The following is a 22,957-nucleotide window of genomic DNA, read 5'->3' as shown; positions in this document are numbered from 1 at the left end:
GTTCTTCTAATGTCTTCCTTAGATCTGGTGAAAGACTGGGAATACTAAGACTATTTAAAAAGTCTGCAATCTCATCTCGATCAGTCTGAGATTCCGAGGTGTATAGCTGGGTATAAAAGTCCCTGAATGCTTCATTTATGAGTAAGTGGTCTGTAGTTACATGGCCATTTGGTAATCGAATCTTAGAAATATTTTGTTTAGCCTTAGAGCCTTTAAGTTGGTTGGCTAATAATTTGTCAGATTTGTCTCCATAAACATAAAACCTGGTTTTACTTTTCAGAAGTGACTGTTCAATTGGGTGAGTGGTAAGCAGGTCAAATTTAGTTTTAAGTTCTAGCCGCTTTTTGTAAAGATCTGGGGATTTAGTCCGAGAATATTCTTCATCGACCTCTTTGATTTGGCGGGCAAGGTCTGATCGCTCCCTATAAGATTTTTGCCTCACCCTAGCAGTGTAGGATATAATCTGTCCCCGGAGATAAGCCTTGAGGGAGTCCCAGACAGTTAGACTAGACATTCCTGGAGTCATATTCGTGGATAGGAAAAAGGCTATTTCCGTTTCCATAGATTTAACAAAATTTGTGTCCGACAGCAGAGTTGAATTGAATCGCCACTGTCTGTCTCTCTGAGGTAGGTCAGGAAGGGACATGGTTAGAACCACAGGAGCGTGGTCGGAAATGACAATGCTCTGATAAGCACAGGAATGAACCAGGGGAATCAGTTGATTATCAATAAAAAAATAATCAATCCTCGAGTATGTGTGGTGCACTTGTGAGAAAAAGGAGTATTCTCTGTCACATGGATGTAAAGAACGCCACACATCACAAACACCGTAGTCAGAAAGGAACGCCTGAATAAGACGGGCTGACTTACTTGCTGTGCCGGGGTTGGTAGAGGATCGGTCTAGGACTGGGTCGAGCCAGCAATTAAAATCACCACCCAGTATGAGAGAATATGTATTAAGGTCAGGGAGCAGTGAAAACAGTCGTTCAAAAAAGACTGCATCATCTGAATTAGGGGCATAAACGTTCACAAGTACGACCAATGTATTGAATAATTTCCCAGAAACGATCACGTAGCGACCAAACTTGTCAGAAATCACATTGTGCTGCTCAAATGAAACATCCTGACTGATCAGAACTGAAACTCCTCGGGCCTTAGCTTGAAAGGAGGAGTGAAATCTCTGCCCTGACCACCTCGGGGACAGGCGGCTATTATCAGAACTACGAATATGAGTTTCTTGTAGAAAGGCTATTTCTGCTTTAAGGTGTTTTAGATGTGAGAAGATCCTCTTTCTTTTAACAGGGTGATTCAGACCCTTAACATTCCAGCTCACCAACTTCAAGTATCTACTCATAATATCTAAGAAGAAAAATTAGGTGTGCACAACGACCTAGGCAAAAAAAAAGAGAACGGAAAGGAGGTTGAATGTGACCCACATTGAGTAATGAGTTGAAAAGAGTTAATGCAAAGTTTCTGGCAGTGACATATCCCCCCGACCCACCCCCCCCAACTAAGACAGCTGCTATAGAAAAATAAAAAAAAAGCAGCAAGCTCTTCAAAACAAACAAAGTGCAATAACGCATCTTCCAATCCTACACACTAATAGCTTTTGCTCCCGTATCATGGGTGTATACCTATTAGCACCTTAAAACGTGTAGATATAAATAAAAAAAAGGAATACCCTCTCAAATCTTGACCTGGAAGTCCCGATATGAGCCCAGAAATATTTGTACAAAAATATAAAATATAAAACGTCCGACTTAAGCAGCGTAAAAGTAAGGTTAACAGCTTACAATTATTACAAAACTTATAGGTAAATCGGAAAAGCTTTTTCTTTTTTTTTTTTCTCTCCCTCTTCACCACTTATATTCCCCCTTCCCTCAAATAGCCAAAAAGAACTGCAAATTAATAATATTTGCAAAAGGGCAGTCAAACTAACAACAGAGAAAATACTGGTTGTCGCGGGGTTACTCACCCTCCCCTCAGGAATAATGTGGCTCACGTAAAAAAAAAAAAAAAAAAAAAAGAGAGAGAAAAAAAAGTCAGTCCGTGAGCGTCAGTGAGCCGCACCAGGCTGCAGGCGGAGCCGTGACAGCCTCCAACGGTCCCGTTACGGCGGGTTTGAAGTTTTGCTGCGACTCGTGATGAATTTGCGCGCCTCATCCACGGAGCCGATCCACTTCCTGGCCCCCCCGGACAGCGTGAGCCGGAGCCGGGCGGGGAAGAGCAGAGCCGGCCTCAGACCCAGCTGGTAGAGCTCCGACATGACTCCGCTGTATTCCGCTCGTTGGCTGGCAACTTCGGGGCTGTAATCCTCCACTATCCGGATGGGGTGGCCGCGATATTCCACCTTTCCTCTACGGCGCGCCTCCCTGATGAGGAGATCTTTCGTCTGGTACCGGTGAAGGCGGAGGATGACCGGACGCGGTCTCTGTCCCGGGGCCGGCTTGGCGGCGAGCGAGCGGTGCGCTCTGTCTATCTCTGGCGGTGACGGCAGCGTATCGTTCCCGAACACCTCACACAGCAGCTTGGAGAAGAAAGCCGCCGGAGAACCGCTCTCGGTCGACTCCGGTAAGCCCAGGATACGGATGTTCTGCCTTCTGCTTCGGCTTTCCAAATCCACCACCTTAGCCTTCAGCCGAGCATTATCATCCCGTAGAGTCGAGCAGATGCCTTCAAGGTCCGTAACTCGCTGGCTGAGGTCTTCTGTGGCGAGTTCAAGGGACGAAACCCGTTGGCCATGGTCCTCGACCGCGAGCCGCGTTTGGTCGAGTTTGGAGTCGAGCTGACTGAAAGTATTTTTGAACTCGGCGGCCAGGGCAGCGCGGTGTTCCTCCAGCAACGTGGTAATGGCCGCCAGGGTTAAGACAGCGCCAGCCTCGTCCTTTTTTCCCGACTTGCCGCTCTTCGAAGCCATCTCGGAGGTAAGTGGGCTCGTTCGAGACAAAAAAAAGAAAAACAGCAACAGGGAATCCCTTTTAAAGGAAAAAGTTTGAAAGTTTGAGGGCTTGGTGGTTTAAAAAGTTTGGCATTTACGGGAGCACTCACGAAACACGTCTACTCCATCTGCTCACCAACCGGAAGCCTCTCAAAACTACTTAAAGTATAAAAGTAAAAGTAATGTAAGGGGGAAAAAAGCCATTAAGGACAAAAGCCATTGAAAATGAATGTATCTTAGTATAATGCAAATATATTAAAGAACCATATATGTGTACTATTGAGCATTAACATGTGTTTCAGAGAGCAGCAGATATGATGACTAGTTGCCTATAAGTATTGTAATGGTGCAAAAAGTCAAACTTCAGAGGCATGTTATCATTTATCCTAACCTTTATTGGAATGTACATCCAAGTTTAGTTGCAGGAATCTGAGGGAACGGATGTAAGAACAAAACTGGACAAGAACATCTGAAACAACCACAACCAAATTCACTCTATCCGGATGGAGCAATTTAACTGGATACTGTTTTTTAAAGGCCGAAATGAAATAGAGTAACAAGGCTGTTTTTAAAATTTAAGGAGTAAAAAGTACAGATAATTGTGTGAAAATGTAAGGAGTAAAAGTAAAAAGTCGTCTGAAAAATAATTACTCCAGTGAAGTATAGATAACCAAAATCTCTACTTAAGTAAGGTAACGAAGTATTTGTACTTTGTTACTTGACACCTCTGGATGTGGGAGGAGTTCAGAGGAGCTGCAGGGAGCTAACGCAGGGCCAGGGAGGACATGGACACCTTTCACTCACAGATCCCAGCCTGAATTGGAGGTGGAAGCTTCGTGACACCACTGTGCTGCCTGCAGGGAAATCCAATGACACATGCTGATGTTTCAAAACTCCGATGACTCGGTTAGACCGAGCTGCTGCTGATCTGCAGGCCGGAGAGCCGCTCTCTCCTCTCCTACGATGAGCACCAGCCCCCGACCTCCTGGGAGCGTGCGTCATGTTCAGATGGGTTTTATCGAATGTCGTGTGGTATAAACGTGATGGTATGGATTAGGGGTGTAACAATACAGGACTGTCTCAGAAAATTAGAATATTGTGATAAAGTCTTTTATTTTCTGTAATGCAAAAATGTCATACATTCTGGATTAATTACAAATCAACTGAAATATTGCAAGCCTTTTATTATTTTAATATTTTTGTTTATGGTTTACAGTTTAAGATTAAGATTCCCAGAATATTCAAATTTTTTGAGATAGGATATTTGAGTTTTCTTAAGCTGTAAGCCATGATCAGCAATATTAAAATAATAAAAGGCTTGCAATATTTCAGTTGATTTGTAATGAATCCAGAATGTATGACATTTTTGCATTACAGAAAATAAAGGACTTTATCAGAATATTCTAATTTTCTGAGACAGTCCTGTATATCGTGCCACGTAATTTTGCGATACAAAAACGTCACGATACGTGTCGTGGAGGTGACAAACTGTAGCTGATATTGGGTTATTAATATTAATATATTGTGTTTACTAGTAACATCCTATTGGTGCAGCGGGATCACGTGACGACCACGACCCGCGGACCAAAATCTGACTCCGCTCAGAAGAAACTAGTACCGTTTTGGTCCCGATCACGGGAATCTTGGGGGGTTTTAAGCTCTGAACTTTAACTTCTAAGCTGAGCATGAATCAATCTTTGTTATGATGTAAAGATTGTGTCGTCCCCGACGGTGTGAGGATGAAACGATAACGGGTTCACCTTACGGCCTCAGGCTGGAGCAGGTGAAGCTCTGAGCTCTGGCAGGAGCTAAATAACAGTCATGTTGCATTTGGAGTTTGGGACTTTTCATAGTTTATTTATTTACTTTTTATTTATTTATTTATTTAATTTTAGTTGTTAAATTTCTGGAAAAGAAAAAAGTCAAGTCATACATGAGAGAAACTATTCAGTTTGTGGCTAAATATTTGTACTTGTATGAAACTGAAGATGCATAATGGAAACCTGACATTTACTTTTAGTTCAGTTTGTGGAAAATGGTTGGCCTGGCTTTCTCTTTAAAACTTAAACAGTTATAAAGCATTACAAACTGTAACAATAGGGCAAATGCACAGCATTGTTTTGTATTTTGTGTCTTTCAAATAAAAGACAATTTTTTCCAGTCATATGTTCCTCATTCAAATACTACTATAATATCGTATCGTTATCGTGACCTCAATATCGTGTATCGTACCGTATCGTGAGATTAGTGTATCGTTCCCCCCCCTAGTATGGATGCAGAGAAACTCTTTCTCCGTGGCGTTGCAGTCGTGCTCAGCAGCAGAAACAATAGCCGTGGTCCTACATACATTCCTCAGCGTTCGCTCACACACCCACGTACTCTCTATTGTTCTGCTCCTTCCTTATTTCACTGGAGGATGTGGCTGCAGGGATGACTTTTTTCCAAGCCTATCCCACTGATCACAGATGTTGCCCTTCTCAGAGGCACATATCCCTCAGATGCCTGGGGCATGTACCAAATAGTTTCTCTGGCAGGACATCAGGAAGCAGAGCAGTGTCCCCCCCCGGAGCGCCGGGACCATTGGCTGCCGATCACGTGGCCGAAGGGAAGACCTCGTGGAAGCAGCCACTTGTGAGTTTATCCCCCCCCCCCATCTCTGGTGAGCAGTCACACTTTGTGAAGGTGGGGAGCCCAGGATCTTCCCTCTTGAGTCAGGTGATGTGAGGAGGGCCGTGTGCTGGGAGTGGGGAGGAGGAGGAGGAGGAGGAGGAGGGCGGGTGGCTTCCAGTGAGGGCATGTTTGAGGCAGGAATTCACTGCTCAAACAGAAAGTCACTAGGGTGCGAGTGAGAGACACTCGGCTTGTTTCTGAGGATTAGATGTCATGGAAGTTGTGGGCTATACTGGGAACGTTCTGGATGTGGATGCTGCTGCTGCTGCGAGTGTGGACAGGGTGGATATCTCTGCAGGCTGTCGGGGTGAGAGCAGGTCAGCAGCAGACGACAGCAAGGAACCTGAGGACGCTGCAGACGCTGCAAACGCTGCAGACGCTGAGACAGGGGAGGGCGCTGGTGCTGTAGGTGCTGTAGGTGCTGGACGTCTCTCTCAGTCAGAGAGTTGGACCCCTGCTGAGCGTGTGGACGGTTCAAGAGAGCGTGTGCAGAGTGCTGACACGCTGTGCAGTGGGTCGGACGGTGCTGATCTCACAAGCAGCAGCCGTTTGGGAATCGCTGTAATGGAGAGCGTGGATGCCAAAGGTGCCGGCCAGGACCGTGAGAGTGACGGAGACGACAGCGCTGAGAGGACGTGTCTGGAGGCCATGACGCCGGACGGCCAGGACTACTACCTGAGGCTGGGGGACACCCCCCGCCGCCGCTCCGCCCTGCGCCTCTCCCGCATCATCGCCCGGCAGCAACTGCTGCGGAGGCTGGCACAAGGTAGATGTAGTGGGTTACCAGTACTCCAGTTGAAAAACAAAATCAGGGGGGATGGAGGATTTTATCATATGGGGACAGATAATTTGTGCTGATTACAAATATATTACAAATAATAGCACTGACCAAAACACCTGCAGAAATACTGCAGGAATGACATAGCAGCAGTTAAATGCAGCCTTCTGTAAGCTTTAAATATCCACTGTGCTTACATCAAATACATCAAAACACAACAATAAAGAACAGTTTTCTGAACTTATCAATATGACTCTGTCCTTCACAGGATAAGTAAAATGGATCACTGCAAAAACTCTAAATCTTAACAAGAATATTTGTCTTATTGTTTCATTTTAGTCAGAAAATCTTATTACACTTAAAACAAGACTCATCACTGGAAAAAACAACAATTTTCACCTGTTTCAAGTAGATTTTCACTTAAAATAAGTAGAAATAAGTGGAACAAGATTTTTTTGCTTGTAATGAGAAGATAAATCTTGTCCCACTGGCAGATTTTTCTACTTATTTCAAGTGAAAATTTACTTGAAACAGGTGAGAATTGTCAAATAAGTTATTTTTCTGGTGTTATTTTCCTGGTGATGACTGTAATTGTTGAAATAGCAGTAAAACCACATTCATTGATGATTTCAGGGGGGATGCCATCCCCCCTCATCCCCCCTCAACTCCAGTACTGGTTACCGCAAACCCTGGTCCACCTGCAGTGGAAGATCAGTCTTGATTCCATGCACAACTGCTTTAAATGAGCCCGATGAGTTTGATGATCTCCCGGGATAAAAGCGAGTAATTTGATTTGGTACAACTGGGTTGGATTTTTCCTTTAAGCGGTTTTGAATATTTCTCTCGTTGTGTTTTTTTTTTTGTGGTTGAACTTGTTGGCTTCAGATACAAACTACGTCGGCCCTGATGTCAGTTTCTAAACGTGGGAAGGAAGCTTCTGATTGCAGCCACTTTGTGTGAGATTCTGTCCTCCTCCTTTAGGATTTCCTCATTATTTGATCAATTCCACAACAGTTTATACTCTACCATTTAGATTTAGATCCAACCTTAAACGACACCCGATTGTTCTTCAAGGTTTCTTTTTAATATTCCTGTTATAAACAGCATTTATGTGTCAGATTGCCAGTTTTGCATTCATGAAGTTGGATATGTGTAGATATCTTTCAGATATCTGAACCATAACAAACCCCAGAAAGCTATGATGTTATTGTTTTTGCCTGTTTTTCCACCGACTCAACTGGTTACTTCCTCAGCTTCCTGTCACATGACTCGTGCTTCTCAAGGACTAAACCCAACATCTGGCTGAACAACACGGACACGGCCAGGGTTTTTGGTTGTAAGGGAAGTGTGGCTTCTCTGGCTCTTCTGAGGCTTGTTATCGGAGCACAGTTTACTGACACATCTGCTGCTCCGTGTTATTACGGTATCCAAGATAACACGCCGTATGATTGATATGCAGAAAGAACAGGAACGTGTCAAGTCTTGTTGTCGGCGTGCTGCCCCGTCGATGATGAATTAGTCCACGATTCAAATATTGGACGTGTGAAGTGCAGATATGACAGGAATGTAGGTCAGACAGCAAGTTTCTGCCCGTGCTCGTTGACGGCATCACTTGTTCAGCTTCCACTCCTCACATCTTTCACCAACGCACCCTTGTCTCCTTTCACCTTCCTTTCCCTCTCTCTGACACACCCACACACACGCCATATTGTTATCATCATTATTATGGTTAGTATATTATATTATTATTATTATTATAGATATCGGATAGGTGAATGGATGAATGAATGGGATGCCTGGGTCTGGGGCCCTCCGTTGTCGGGCCCGCGCGGGTGTCGCCCTGTTGGGGGGTTCCCTCTCTCCGGGACCGTCTCCGGTCCCCCCCGCTGCCTCCGCGGCGGGGCGCCCCTCTGGTCTTGGAGGGCCACTTTCGTGGGGGACGGGTGCTCCTGCCCGCGTCGGCGGCCGGGGCGGCTCTGTCTCTCCGGGCAGGCTGGCCCCCTGCCGGGTGGGGGTCGTTGGCCTGAAGGGTGAGGGCCTCCTGGCCACGTGTCCGGCCCGGACCGGGTGGCCGGGGATTGCCTGGGTCGCGGTCCGCCGCTGCGGGATCTCGGGCTGCTTCTTCCCGTGTCGTGGGGGCCCTGCCCGCGGGCCCCCTTGGCCGCCGCCGGGGGGGGCTCGCAGGCGGTGGGTTTCATCCCGCCCTCTTCTCCCCTCTGTGGGGTTGCTGGTGGCCTGGGTTCCGGGTTCTTCCTGGTCGGCCCCTGGTTTTGCAGGTGGCGGGGTTGCTCCCCCCCCTCCCCCACTATAGATACACTTCAGGTGGAGCTTTGATAAGATTATTACACACACACACACACACACACACACACACACACACACACACACACACACACACACACACACACACACACACACACACACACACACACACACACGCATGATCATATACATACACACACACACACACATAGACATGTACACTGGCTTGTTCACCTGCATGCTTGCTCTGTAGTTTTGGGGTTAGTTAGCGGTAGCGGTAGCTTAGCTCAGACCGTGTTCGGATCTTGAGATTTGGGTCGATTGCTGCTCGTGTTTTGGTCGGCTCCGTGTCGGTTTTGTGTTTTGTTTGTGGTTTCTGTTGCAGATTTCCAGTGCTTGACGTGAGGCCTCCATGTGTTCCTGCTTCCTGGATTGGCAGTGGATGTCACCACTGGTTCTAGTGGCCCTTTATTCAAGTGCAGACAGAGAGATCGGGGATGACATGCAGCAAAGGTTCGCAGGCCGGGATTCAAACCTGCGACCGCTGCAGGAGGACTGTAGCCTCAGTATATGAGCTGCTTTCTTAATCCACTGCACCACCGAGCAGCCCGTGTTTTCGAAAGTTTCGTGTTGTATTTTTTGTTTCATGTATTAAGGGGGTGGCAGTTCTGTTCCTGCTGAGTCCTGGACTTCGTTCAGGATGTCATTTTGTCCTGCTGAAATAAATAAGGCTCTACCTTATATATGATTGAAAGAGAGAGAGAGATAAGTGGGATTGATACGTTCATAGTTGTGAAAGTTAAGTCTGTGTTTGCTTTTTCTTTTTGTTAGAACAACTTAACTATTGTGATGAACTGTTTATGCTGATACTTTGGATTTTGCAAGTGGCAGCAGCAGTTAGGTGTTAGTTTTCAGGGTTGTCCTTTTTGTGTTTTGCGTTTGCCTAATCTTTAAATCTTTTATTTGGAGTTGCAGTTAAAATGTACACATACAGTAGAAAGGCATAACCTTATGGAGCTATCAGCTAAAACAGTCACAGGGCAGTGACCCTCTTCTCATCTTTACTTTTGAGATCTCAGCATATTTAGGCTTCTTCTACTTTTAGTTAATTTATTCATTCATTTTTTAATGAATAAATAAATCTAGCCTGAAATTCTTTTTCATATGACACTGGTATCAGTATTAGAATATTTTTTCAAGATGGAGCTGATATGGTGTCTTTACAGGACTATCTCAGAAAATTAGAATATTGTGATAAAGTCCTTTATTTTCTGTAATGCAAAAATGTCATACATTCTGGATTCATTACAAATCAACTGAAATATTGCAAGCCTTTTATTATTTTAATATTGCTGATCATGGCTTACAGCTTAAGAAAACTCAAATATCTTATCTAAAAAAAATAGAATATTCTGGGAATCTTAATCAAAACTGCAAACCATAATCAGCAATATTAAAATAATAAAAGGCTTGCAATATTTCAGTTGATTTGTAATTAATCCAGAATGTCTGACATTTTTTTGTTTTTTTAATTGCATTACAGAAAATAAAGAACTTTATTACAATATTCTAATTTTCTGAGACAGTCCTGTACATAACTGTCAAGCCTTTAAAAAGATTTTCATTCTGTTATGTTCTACTTTAAGATGTGTCCTGTCATTACAAGAGGGTTCTCCACTCATTCAGTCAGGCTTTCTCTAAAGCTGTCGCCTCTTCATATTTTATTTAAGCACTACATGACAATCCTCAGTGAGGTCGTGTGATAGAGAGAAAGTTACCGATCACTCATGCTACCAAACCACAACTGCCTGTCAGAACAGGCAACTTTACTGCACTCAGCTGAGAATAAAAGACTCAGTCCGGACTAAAAAAGAAAATTAGAAAGGGAATAACATGTGGCATGTAGAAGCAAAGCCTTCCAGGCTGCTTCAGCCTTGTGATCATCTGATTTGATATGAATGCTGAGCTGCAGCTCTGCTCCTTACCTCCCTCTGCTGGAGGAAAGCTGGCACTCCTGGCTGTTAGCAAAAAGCCTGGTGACCTTCACACTGCTGTTTTATCCTATCTCAATCTGAGAGGAGTCGTCATAGCCCTCAATGTTTCTAATCATTTCATCCAACTGCAAATTCATAACAAAATGTCCACTTCTCTCATGTTGAATATTGGACTGCAGTGTTCAGTAGGAGGCTCTGTGTCCGAACCGGCATTGATTTCATCCCATTATTGATTCTGTTTTACAGCACATTGCTGAGGGCAGGACATCATCACAAAGGAGCCACACCAGTCTGGTCAAACATATATCTCTTCTGCCCCTCTCCCACCACTCCTCCTCTGTATTCTTCACTACTTTTCTGACCATTAAACATGAAGGACTAAGTGCTTTAGCATATGTGGGGAACATGGCTGCTCTCCAGGCAGCATGTGTGTGTGTCTAGTACGCGAGTGCTTCTCTGTTCCTTATCATTGCCATTTATCTTATATATCAATATATTCCCGTCTCTTTTTTTTGCAAACGTGACTGTGCTCTCTGGTTCCGCTCTGCGGTTCCGCTCATATCCATGAGTGCTCTTGGCCTAGGAATGATCCCAGCAGAATCCCACTGACATGTTCAGCCCACGAGCTTCCTGCTGCTGCTGTTCTGAGCTCACATGCTGCTCTGGACGCATGGGAAATTCAGAGCAGGAAATGATGTCATGCGAGGCTCTTAAGGGTCCCTGCGACCCAGTAGTAGACAGACATAACACACACGCACGCACGAAAAAAAAAAAAAAAAGAAAGCCTGTCAGAAAGTCAAGGTTAACGGCTGAGGATAAAAGGCAGGAAATGAAAGCCAGAGGAAAAGAAAGGGCAAACTTTCATCCAGAAAGATAAAGGAACTGTGAGGACATCGGGGTGCTTGTACCGGGGTTATTATGTAACACAGCTGGCACCCTCGTTATGTAAGGAATTGCCTCACACCTCCCTTTGTCCCACACTTGGATGCACAAATTCATTTGCCAACACACAAGCACACACGCCCTCATGCACATGCGTGTGCTGCTGCTGGCCGGCCGCCTGTCGTCACATATCCTCATGACAGGGACAGGAGGCACTGGTGGCCTACTTACAACATATTTATGCCCTCATTTACTATTCATTCAACTCAAACCACTACACGTGCACAAACCCTCAACTGAAGGCAAGGCAAGTTTATTTGTATAGCACAATTCAACACAAGGTAATTCAAAGTGCTTCAGATTCAGATGTTTTATTGTCATTATAGGCTACGGGGCATAAAACGAAATTAAAAGCAGCACGGAGTGGTGTTTTGTAAGTAAAAAGTAGAATAAGTATAAAATAAAATAGTACAAAATAAAATAGACTGTAAAAACGGTATATATACAAATGTATACAATGTATTTCTGATGCTGTTTCTACTGATTCTTTGGGGGTCACCAGTTTTGTCCTGCACCTTTAAACCTTTAGGAGGTTCCTTTAGTTCCTGATTTTGTTCCACCAGGAGCAGTGGTGCAGGAATACAAACAGACTCAGCCCAGAAGTCCAAAGCTGATAACATGCATTGACGGTTTTTTAACTTAAAAGAAGATTTTCCAATTACATTTTTGCTCATCACTTATGCATCACTTGTAGTCAAGACCAATTTGACAATTCTATACCACGATGCCTGTTTCCAGGTCTTATTTCACACAGCTGACCAGAATTGAGTTTGAGTTTGGGTTTAGAGTTTATTTACAAATAATTAAAAAACACAAATACAGATAATAATCAATCAATTGGTTTGTAAAATGGGACCCCCCAGAAGCTACTGTAGCTTATGAATGGGCCCAGTTACACAGAGAAACAGCTATAAATTACACATATAACACATATACATATAATAACCTTATAACGTAAAAAAACACAATAAAACCCTGAGACCTCCTCAGATTTCCTAGATTTCCTAGATACAAAGATATTCTTATAAAAATAATACATCAGGTATTAGTACATAAACAATTTAATAAGAGACATAATTTAATAACAATTTTTGTTTTAATCTCTTTTTAAAAATTGAGAGAGATCCAGACTCTTTTATAGCACTATCAATCTCATTCCAAATTTTTGGACCATTCCAAATTATATTTCTATACGGTCAAAACGTACCGGGTCAAACACAATATTACAAAAGTAATCCGTGCCGATTTGTACGATGAATCAGACCAATTTGACAATTCTACAGTACATCACAATGCCTGCATTCAGGACTTATCCATCACCAGTGTAACTTCGCGCGGTTTAGAAAAAATCATAAGTATTAAATTTAAGAGTACGCTGAAGAGGCTATTGGGTTCTGTTTAAAGCTAAAACTACAACTGAAGTGCAGTGTTATTGACTGCTCCTTTATCCAAGTGTGTTGTTGTGGATGTATGGGAGTGTTGGAGGAGTTGATTGTCCTGCTGAGGACGTGCAGCTGCTGCTGCAGACTCAGCGCTGGGTGAGGGCTGAACAATGACAGGGAAGTCTGGAGACCTGCACACTGAAACATGGATTGTGTTGGAGTTATTTAAATCCTTCAAATAGTGCTGAAACGTACAAAGTACATGCTAACATCAAATACTGTTACTGCTGCCACCCAGAACATAATACATAAATTAATACATTTCCTCTATAACGCACTTTATATTTGAATCAAATCTCAAAGTGCTACAATAAAAACAATTTGAAAAGAAAAGCAGCAAAATTAAGATGGACTAAAATTGCAAGAAAAAAAAGAAAGTCAGAACATGTTCACCTATGCACAGTTAAGAGATTAAAATACATAGTTTCTACTAAAGTTAGGCAAATAACAAACCCAGAGTTAACCAGAGGTGGGTAGTAACGAGTTACATTTACTCTGTTACATTTACTTGAGTACGTTTTGGGAAATGTTGTACTTTTAGGAGTAGTTTTGAATCACTATACTTTGTACTTTTACTTGAGTAGATTTGTGAAGAAGAAACTGTTCCTCTTACTCCGCTACATTAGGCTACGTTGAGCTGTTACTTTTCTTTTATCCCTTTTATCCGCGTACGCGTCAATCTCATGACATCACTGGGTGATTCTTTGGGAAAAATGTTTGTTTTTGCATGTTTTGTCACATTTACACAGACTCAAACACACACAGAGTTTCTATGAGTTCATGTTTGTTCTAGTTCTGCCTGGTTAAAAAAGAAAAGTACAAAGGCTTGAAATTTTGTGCTACTTGTGCTTAATTTATTTTTTTATTCTGTTATTATTTTATTTATTTCATTATTTATTAAAGTGCTTGAATTTACTTTAATATTATTTTAATTTAAGCTATTTTTTATTCCTTTTAATTTATTTTATTATTTTATTGATTTAATTTGCCTGAAGATGATTATTTTGTACTTTTGTCTGTTTGAATGGTTGTGTTAAAAAAATAAATCAGACGTTACTCAACAGTTACTCAGTACTTGAGTAGTTTTTTCACCTAGTACTTTTTTACTTTTACTCAAGTAATTATTTGGTTACTACTTTTTACTTCCAGTTGAGTCATATTATTCTGAAGTAACAGTACTTTTACTTGAGTACAATTTTTGGCTCCTCTACCAGCTCTGGAGTGAACTTACACTCAAAAGGGCGACTCTTCATTTTTGTTATTGTCAACAAATTCAAAGTAATTAAGTGAAAGCGCTCATGTCTCACTTAATACTAATCTTAATCATTTCCTGCTGCCTTCCCTTGCAGTGACTCCTACTGTCCATCTGCATTTGCACTCTTATTTTAACCTGTCTTGTCTAATAAAGAGTAAACCAATCTGACAATCTCCCAGTGAGTAAATAATCAGCGTTGGCTGTGGTATGTCTTCCTCCCTGCGGTTTTCCCACGAGGTCTCGGCTCCCCACCCTCGCGTCGGACAGTCTCATCTTTTTTCGGTCTCCTCTGAGTCACCGGGGGCGACATTTGGGCTGTTCTTTGCTGCGTGTACATACGTGTGTGTGTGAATGCACCCAGGACTCTCCCACACATTGTTCTGCTCAGCCAACCAAGCGGAGGCCCAGTCTCCTCACGAGGCCCGGCCTTTTTTCTTCTGGGCTGACGTGAAGTCGGTGTCCAGCAGCTGTCAGGCCTGCAAACCTCCGGGGTCTGGCTGATGCAAGCGCCAGCTGAAATGAGCCATTTCCTGCCCTGATGCCATGGGGCAACTGCTCCAACTGCTCTGGTGCTCGCCAAGGAGAAGTGGACGTTCCCGTAGGAGCCCGGTGGGAGGAAGGATGAGGGGGCTGTTGTGAAGAACAGGGAGGATGCGTGGATGAAAGCAGGATTTTTGTTTGATGTGGGAAAGATAAGAGTTTAAGAAAGAGAAAGAAAGGTGAAGAGTGACTGCAGGGGAAAGATGAGGGTGAAAAAATGAAGGGATTGTCTTTATTTCAAGGAATTTGAGGTAAAGGGAAGAAAAGGATGACGTGTAAGGTACAGAAAGACGAGGTAGATTAGATGCATAACTGAAAAAAAAAGAAAAGAAAAAAATCCAAATTGAGCATGAGGCAGAGAGAGCTGTAAAAATAGAGAGTTATTGTATGTGGATCCTAAGAAAGATGAAAGTGCAAGAGAGGAGGTTGAGGGGAAAATTAGAGGGAAGAGAAAAGCTGCATGGGGCAGGCTGGGAGAGGGAGGCAGAGCTGTAAACACAAGGCTCGGAGAGGCGGCGAGAAGGAGAGCACCCAATCCTTCGCACACTTGACGAAAAAGCTGCACGACGGCGAAGGTTTGAGCCGAGGGATGGAGAGAAACCTTCAGTCTGAGGAAAGGAGAAATAAACCTATATCATCCCCGTCACCATGAGAGCTTCCAGTAAGTTTTGTAAGGTGAAATTGTTTGCTTGAACTGCTTCTCGCCGGTGGAATTTCTCTTTCTCTTCAGTCTATTCTCAGAAATCCCCCTCAAAAAGAAACACTTACTTTCTCTTTTTTGCAGTCTGCCCTGGTATTGCTTCATATGTGATTTAGAGCGAGGAGTTATTCTAAGAATGCTGGAAGAGGGATGTAATTGCTGGATTGTGGTGACAGTGTCATTTCCTCTGAGCGTTCCCATCTCTGATGGTGAAGATGGAGGATTTTTATTGCCCTGCTGAACTTTGTCCTCTGTGTTTCGGTGGTGCATTTCCCCGTTTAACAGCAGCACCTCTACATGACGAACCTGGATGAGCGAGGCCTCAGCAGGTTTAACAGCTCTGTCTGGAGGTTTACAGTCTTCAGTCTTCAGATCTGTCCTGTAATGCGCTCTCTACACTTTACAGTGGTATAATTGAAGTGAGAAGTGTGATTCCTGCGTGTCTGCACAGCGTGTACGTCTCAGAGCTCCACCGTGCTGATTCAGACATGTGTGACCTGGCACCAGACCGTTGGGAAGTGTCTGTCAGCACAAAATACGGCTGCATAGCGCTTTAATAAGTGTCTGCTCATAAACTAGATGTATGCACGCACACACACATGCACGGTTCTTGGGCTGCCAGTTCAGCAGTGTGAGCAATACATATGCTAGCGGAAAAAAGTAGTAAAACTAAAGCCCGTAAAATGTCTGATTTTGAGGCGCTGGCGGCAGCGCCTCATGGTTGTGGTAACGTTGTTGGAACGTTACACGTAAACAGCTGTGACTGCTGCTTATCTGTGTGGACACTTGTGATGGCAGCATATGTCAGTAACTGTGTTTCCTATGCCTTTAAGATCATGTGTCGCTCTGTGGATGATTTGATTTGATTTTTATTTGTCTCAAACATACACAAACATAAAACAAATGGTATATATAATGATGAAAAATAGCACATTGTGATGAAGTGCAAGTTCGAGAAGGAACTGAAGGAAGCAAAGCTTATCAAGTTCAGCCCCCCCTTACATTGTCATATAGTATGTAATACAATTATACATAAAATACAATTACATATACATATACAGGACTGTCTCAGAAAATTAGAATATTGTGATTTTCTGTAATGCAATTATAAAAACAGAACAGAAGCCTTTTATTATTTTGATATTGCTGATCATGGCTTACAGCTTAAGAAAACTCAAATATCCTATCTCAAAAAATTTGAATATTCTGGGAATCTTAATCTTAAACTGTAAACCATAATCAGCAATAATAAAATAATAAAAGGCTTGCAATATTTTATTTATTATTTTATTTAACCAGGTAAAAAACTCATTTCCAAGAATGACCTGACCAAGAGGGCAGCAGAAACAGTGTTACAACAGTGAAAAACAACAAATAGCAGTCACAATATCCATAATCCATAAATCAATGCAATCTAAAAAAATCAGAACATTTAACTTTAATACAGGACTGTCTCAGAAAATTAGAATATTGTGATAAAGTTCTTTATTTTCTGTAATGCAATTAAAAAAACAAAAATGTCATACATTCTGGATTCATTACAAATCAACTGAAATATTGCATGCCTTTTATTATTTTAATATTGCTGATTATGGCTTACAGTTTAAGATTAGGATTAAGATTTTTGAGATAGGATATTTGAGTTTTCTTAAGCTGTAAGCCTAATATCAGCAATATTAAAATAATAAAAGGCTTGCAATATTTCAGTTGATTTGTAATGAATCCAGAATGTATGACATTTTAGTTTTTGTAATTGCATTACAGAAAATCATAATATTTTAATTTTCTGAGACAGTCCTGTATGAATGAATATAAATAAAACTGTTGATTTCTGATGTCCAGCTTTTCCATGCTCATCATTCCAGATTTCCCAGAGGAGGAATACATCCGTGAGATGTTCCTCCCTTGTATACTTCAAATGTTTGCATAGGAGTCCCAATCACGCAATCAGAACCATTTTATCTTGGAAAACGGTTGTTTCAATGCTGCACTAAAGACGCCGTATCAAAGAGCCCATTAATACGACAGAAAGGTGGATGTTGTGCTAACGTGTCTGTTGCATCTTCTTGTCTTACAGAGATTGAGGCTAAGGAGGCTTGTGACTGGCTCAGGGCAGCAGGGTTTCCTCAGTACGCTCAGCTGTACGAAGGTAACACACACACACACACACACGCACACGCACACACACACACACACACACACACACACACACACACACACACACACACACACACACACACACACACAGCCTTGCTTCACACAACCTCCTCCTTCCATTGGCTCCTTTTGTTTATTCTCCAAGTTCAGTTAATTTTCTCTCTCTGTCTTATTTTTCCATCATCTGCTCTTCTTCCTCTCTTCCTGCCATCCCTCCATCTCCACATCCCCATCTTCTGGGCCGCTGTGTTCTATTTCCAGGCTTCAGTTCCTGTCCAGAGGGAGGGGTCATGGGAAAGGCCTTGTTATCACTGCTGGGACTCTCACAGCTTCTCTCTCCGTCCCTTTTCTTTCTCCTACCTTTCTCTTTGCACTCCGGCACACACCCGCCACTTTCCTCCCTGCCGTCTCCTTTTCGGAAACCTTTTCTTCCTTCTACTCTTGTTTTTCTCTTCCATTCATCACGCACCTCTCTCGCCCTGCTCCTCTCTTATCATGCAAACCTACGGGCATGTGCTCATGTGATGATCATCAGGTCTCACACAGTCAGAGCACAAACAGGAAATGGCCCCAGTAATCAAAGAAGAGACTCTCAAAATCCTGCAGTCCTTCTGTAGCAATGCACACACACACACACACACACACACACACACACACACACACACACACACACACACACACACACACACACACACACACACACACACACACACGCACAGTGCTGTTCTCAGAAATGTTGAGAGATCCAGTAATGTCAGGTTGGGATGCGGGGCTGTGGGACTCTGTGGTGCACATGATTCCTGCTGTCTGGAATCACAAAAATAAAACACTCCAGTCATTTTGGAATTCTGTGGGATCCAAGTTGCTTTAAGGGGCTGAGATCTGGTTGTGTGTGTCCCTTTGTCAAACTCCAAATGCCAGTGTTAAATAGAGATGCACCGATCAGGATTTTGAGGGCCGATCACCGATCACCGATCTCCAAAATCAGTATCTGCTGATCCCGATATTGCTGATCACCGATCACAGCGTGAAATCCATACATTCGTCAATATTGTTGTCTCATGTACACAACACTGACATTGTATTATTAGGTATAAAGATTAGGAGATGAGAAAGTATCATGAATTGACCACTGTTTTATTTCAGGCTGAGGCAATGTGCAATATTTCCCTCTAGAGACTCTTAGAGACGACTTAGACTCGGCTTACAAAGAGAGATTTTTAAATTTATTTTATTCAGCACAGTATAAAAAACAGAACAAGTAACATACAAATGTAAAATAGTGATTTGTAATGTGCTAGGCTGAGGCAAAAAGCCCAAGGGGCTTATACGAGGCCTCGTCCTATGTAAAATACAGAAAAAGATTGTACAAAGATTTAAAATATGCAGAATACATGATTGCAGTTTAAAAAAAAAACAAAGCAAGTAAACAGCAGCATGAATAGAATTCATGGTATCTACATGATTATAGAAAAAATAACAAATCTAGAAATATCATTATGTAATCTGATCAATTAAATGTGTCCTTAGCTTCTGTTTAAAATGTTTGAATGAAGTAGAGGTAGAAGAGATTGCTAAGAATAGGTGTAGTTTAGTAGCTTAAGCTTTCCTGTGGTAATAATAATGTACAACATGTGCACCAACACAGACAACAGCAGATATTTCACTCTCTTCGAGTTGATAAAAGTTGTTAACTATAAACCTTAGTGTTCCTGTGGAGAAAGGAATTAAATCTTAAAATAAAAAATTAATTATGTATTATTAAGCTTTGTAAAAGCTTTAGCGGTATCCGCCGCGTGTGAGGAAACTCTTGTGAGTGAAGTAAAACTCTTCACACTAGAACTCCAAATGTCACTCATGAAGCGACTGACACGACTGTCGTCCTGACTTTGGACTGTATTTACCTCGGTCTGAGGTGTGGGAATGCATGCGCGGGTGGCGGTTTGTTGTTGTAAATGTCATCAGATCGGCCCGCTTTGAAATATTATTTTGAGAACTCCGATCAAAACCGATAGATCACTGCAAAAACTCAAAATCTTACCAAGAATATTTGTCTTATTTCTAGTTAAAATGTCTCATTTTTAGTCAAAAAAATCTCATTACACTTAAAACAAGAGTCATTACCAGAAAAATAACTTGTTATTTGACAATTTTCACCTGTTTCAAGTAAATTTTCACTTGAAATAAGTAGGCAGTGGAACAAGATTTATCTTCTCATTACAAGCAAAAAAATCTTGTTCCACTGGCAGATTTTTCTACTTATTTTAAGTGAAAATCTACTTGAAACAGGTGAAAATTGTCAAATAACAAGTTATTGTTCTGATAATGACACTTGTTTTAAGTGTAATGAGATTTGTTTTACTAAAAATGAGACATTTTAACTAGAAATAAGACAAATATTCCTGTTAAGATTTTGAGTTTTTGCAGCCGATACCAATCGGTTGCCGATGGATCAGTGCATCTCTAGTGTTAAAGTGTGCCAAACTAGTGATCTGTGATCAGTCACTCACTCACTAAACGGCCTCCTCTCTTTTTCTTCCCTCCTCAGATTCCCAGTTTCCAATCGATATTTCCTCGGTGAAAAGGGACCATGACTTTCTGGACCGGGACCTGGTGGAGCCTCTGTGTAGGTAAGGACCCGCCCCGGTCAGAGTCGGCCCCCGGAGATTCAGCTTTAGTCCCCAGGGCCTGGTGCTGCTAACCGCTGCTCGTTAGATGTCTGGCCCCGATCCTTAATGAAGTGGCCGTCCAGGTCACCCAGGCTTTGATCTGCTCACCTCCTTCCCCTCTGCCACGCTCTGATCTCCCCTCAAAGAGGAGAGACCCTCAGGGGGCCGAGCAGAGCTGTGGATGCATGAGGGTCAGAGTTAAAGAGTAAGTGGATGCAGTACTCCAGTTGTAAAAGAAAATCAGGGGGGATGGGTGATTTTATCATACGGGGACAGATAATTTGTGCTGATTACAAATAATATAATATATAACAAATAATAGCAGTGACCAAAACACCTGCAGAAATACTGCAGGAATGACATAGCAGCAGTTAAATAAGATAAGATAAGATATTCCTTTATTTTCTCCCTCAGTGGGGAAACTTATTTTGTTGGCAGCAGTACACTTAGCACACGCATGCAGGGGAAGCGTAAAAAGACTAAAAAGTAAAAAATAAAAAATATATAAAAAATACAAAAATTATATATATATAAAATATGTAAAATATGTATAATTACAGAATATAAGCAGTATATACAGTAGAAGAAAAAAACAGTGCAAAAAAAGCAGGTAGAGTGTTGTGAGGTAGACTGGTAGATATTGCACATATGATTTGCACATCTTATATTTATTCTTATATTAAATGCAGCCTTCTGTAAGCTTTAAATATCCACTGGGCTTACATCAAATACATCAAAACACAAAGATAAAAAACAGTTTTCTGAACTTATCAATATGACTCTGTCCACAGGATAAGTAAAATGGATCACTGCAAAAACTCAAAATCTTAACAAGAATATTTGTCTTATTTCTAGTTAAAATGTCTCATTTTAGTAAAAAAAATCCCATTACACTTAAAACAAGACTCATCACTGGAAAAAACAACAATTTTCACCTGTTTCAAGTAGATTTTAACTTGAAATAAGTAGAAAAATCTGCCAGTGGAACAAGATTTTTTTGCTTGTAATAAGAAGATAAATCTTGTCCCATTGGCAGATTTTCCTACTTATTTCAAGTGAAAATGTACTTGAAACAGGTGAAAATTGTCAAATAAGTTATTTTTCTGGTTTAATTTTTCTGGTGATGACTCTAAATGTTGAAATAGCAGTAAAACCACATTCATTGATGAAATGACATAAGGGATGGAAAGGAGGGATGGCAGTTTTACAGGGGGATGATTTGGACCGTTTTTATTTCAGGGGGGGATGCCGTCCCCCCTCATCCCCCCTCAACTCCAGTGCTGAATATAGACCAGCATGCTTTGAGTATGTTTAGTCTTTTTTCCACATCCCGAGCCCAACGATCTTTCTTCGCCTCGTCTCCTGCTTCCTCTCACAATAGTTTTTTTTTCATACATGAACTGATTTTACCCTTCTTGATGTTTCCTTTCTTTGCTGCGGGAGCCTTTCCAAGGGTGTGGTAATTGTGGTTAGCTCTTCTTGACAGCAACATTGTGAAAGAACATGCATCAGACCCCCCATAGTGAGCTGTCTGAAGAGCTATAAAATACTCATGCTGCCTGCACGCAGCGCTGACGGCAACAAGCCTTACATGTGTGTCTGTTCACCCATAGAGCAGGAGGAAGGAGCAGTTCATGAATCAGGAAGTCTTTTCCACTAGTACCTACTCAGCCCGACTCGCCTCGGTTTGGTTCTTTTCCACTAGGGGTCTAACGTGCCGAGTAGATACTTTTTCTGTATCTATTCTGCTGAGGTTCTAAGCTGCTGAGTCGGCTGTATCTGACATCATCACACTACAGGCCACTGATTGGTCGGGGGGTTGGAGTCAGACGTCTGAGTCAGGAGGAGGAAATCAGAGAAAGAGACTCTGACGGATTCTTGTTCATTTTATTCCACCAGCAATGGCAGCAAAAGTCTGTTTGGTGATCCAACTCTGAGGTGCAGATGTTCATAAACCTGGTGCTGAGGAGAGAATTAAAAAGAGATCTAGACGGAGATAAGGAACGACCAGATCCACCAGGATCTCTGTCTCTTCATAGCTGCTCACGGCTCCAACTGACTTTTCAGCAGCAACGAGATAAACTAACAAAAAATTAAAAAGCGTTGCCGCTTGAAGCTTCTCTCTCTCTTATTTTTTAACTTGATATCAAACACAAGCCAGAGACCAAGCAGCACATATAACATCTTTAGTGTTGTCTTCTCCGTTTAGATACACAATCAAATACGTCACAGCAGCTTCTCTCCAACCTCCTACTTCTGCTCCAGGTGCTGAATTGTTATGGAAAAGAAACCAGGCCGAGCCGTGTAGGTTCTAGTGGAACAGCACCATTATAGTCTTGTGACAGAATGAAAACTGTTACACACAGGTAACAGCACCCACCTAACAAGCTGCTCTTCACATCCCCAGCTGCAGAAATCAGAGACGCAGGGTGGATTAGTGGCCTCGTCTCGGGGAGGGTGGCAGATGAAAGGAGGAGTGAGGGAAGGGGAGGGGAGGAGCTGCTTAGGCTCTCCCCAAGGGTGAAGATCAGCTCCAGTCAGGGACAGATGGGGGAAAAAGAGTGTGTGGGGGAGAAGGATAGTCCGGAGAGAGGACTGGAGGAGGAGCTG

The 22,957-nt window shown here is 42.4% G+C and overlaps 1 protein-coding gene across 2 annotated transcripts in view; it reads left to right on the top strand.

Moving 5' to 3' along the window:
• The window catches only part of LOC133459448 (stAR-related lipid transfer protein 13-like), a 53,744-nt gene that overhangs the window by 7,839 nt on the left and 22,948 nt on the right, over positions 1-22,957 (top strand). Inside the window, exons 1-3 of one of the 2 annotated variants that reach the window (XM_061739384.1) lie at positions 14,741-15,482; positions 17,599-17,670; positions 20,227-20,308. In XM_061739384.1, coding sequence (XP_061595368.1) covers positions 15,470-15,482; positions 17,599-17,670; positions 20,227-20,308 — 167 coding nt within the window. In that variant the 5' untranslated portion in view covers positions 14,741-15,469. Of the gene's footprint in view, positions 1-14,740; positions 15,483-17,598; positions 17,671-20,226; positions 20,309-22,957 lie in introns of those variants that run through there. The other variant, XM_061739383.1, reaches the window with a different exon arrangement.

Source organism: Cololabis saira, chromosome 14, assembly GCF_033807715.1.
Source record: "Cololabis saira isolate AMF1-May2022 chromosome 14, fColSai1.1, whole genome shotgun sequence".
NCBI lineage: Eukaryota > Metazoa > Chordata > Actinopteri > Beloniformes > Belonidae > Cololabis > Cololabis saira.
Note: the sequence above shows the minus strand (reverse complement) of the source record. Positions and strands in the feature narration are given on the sequence as shown.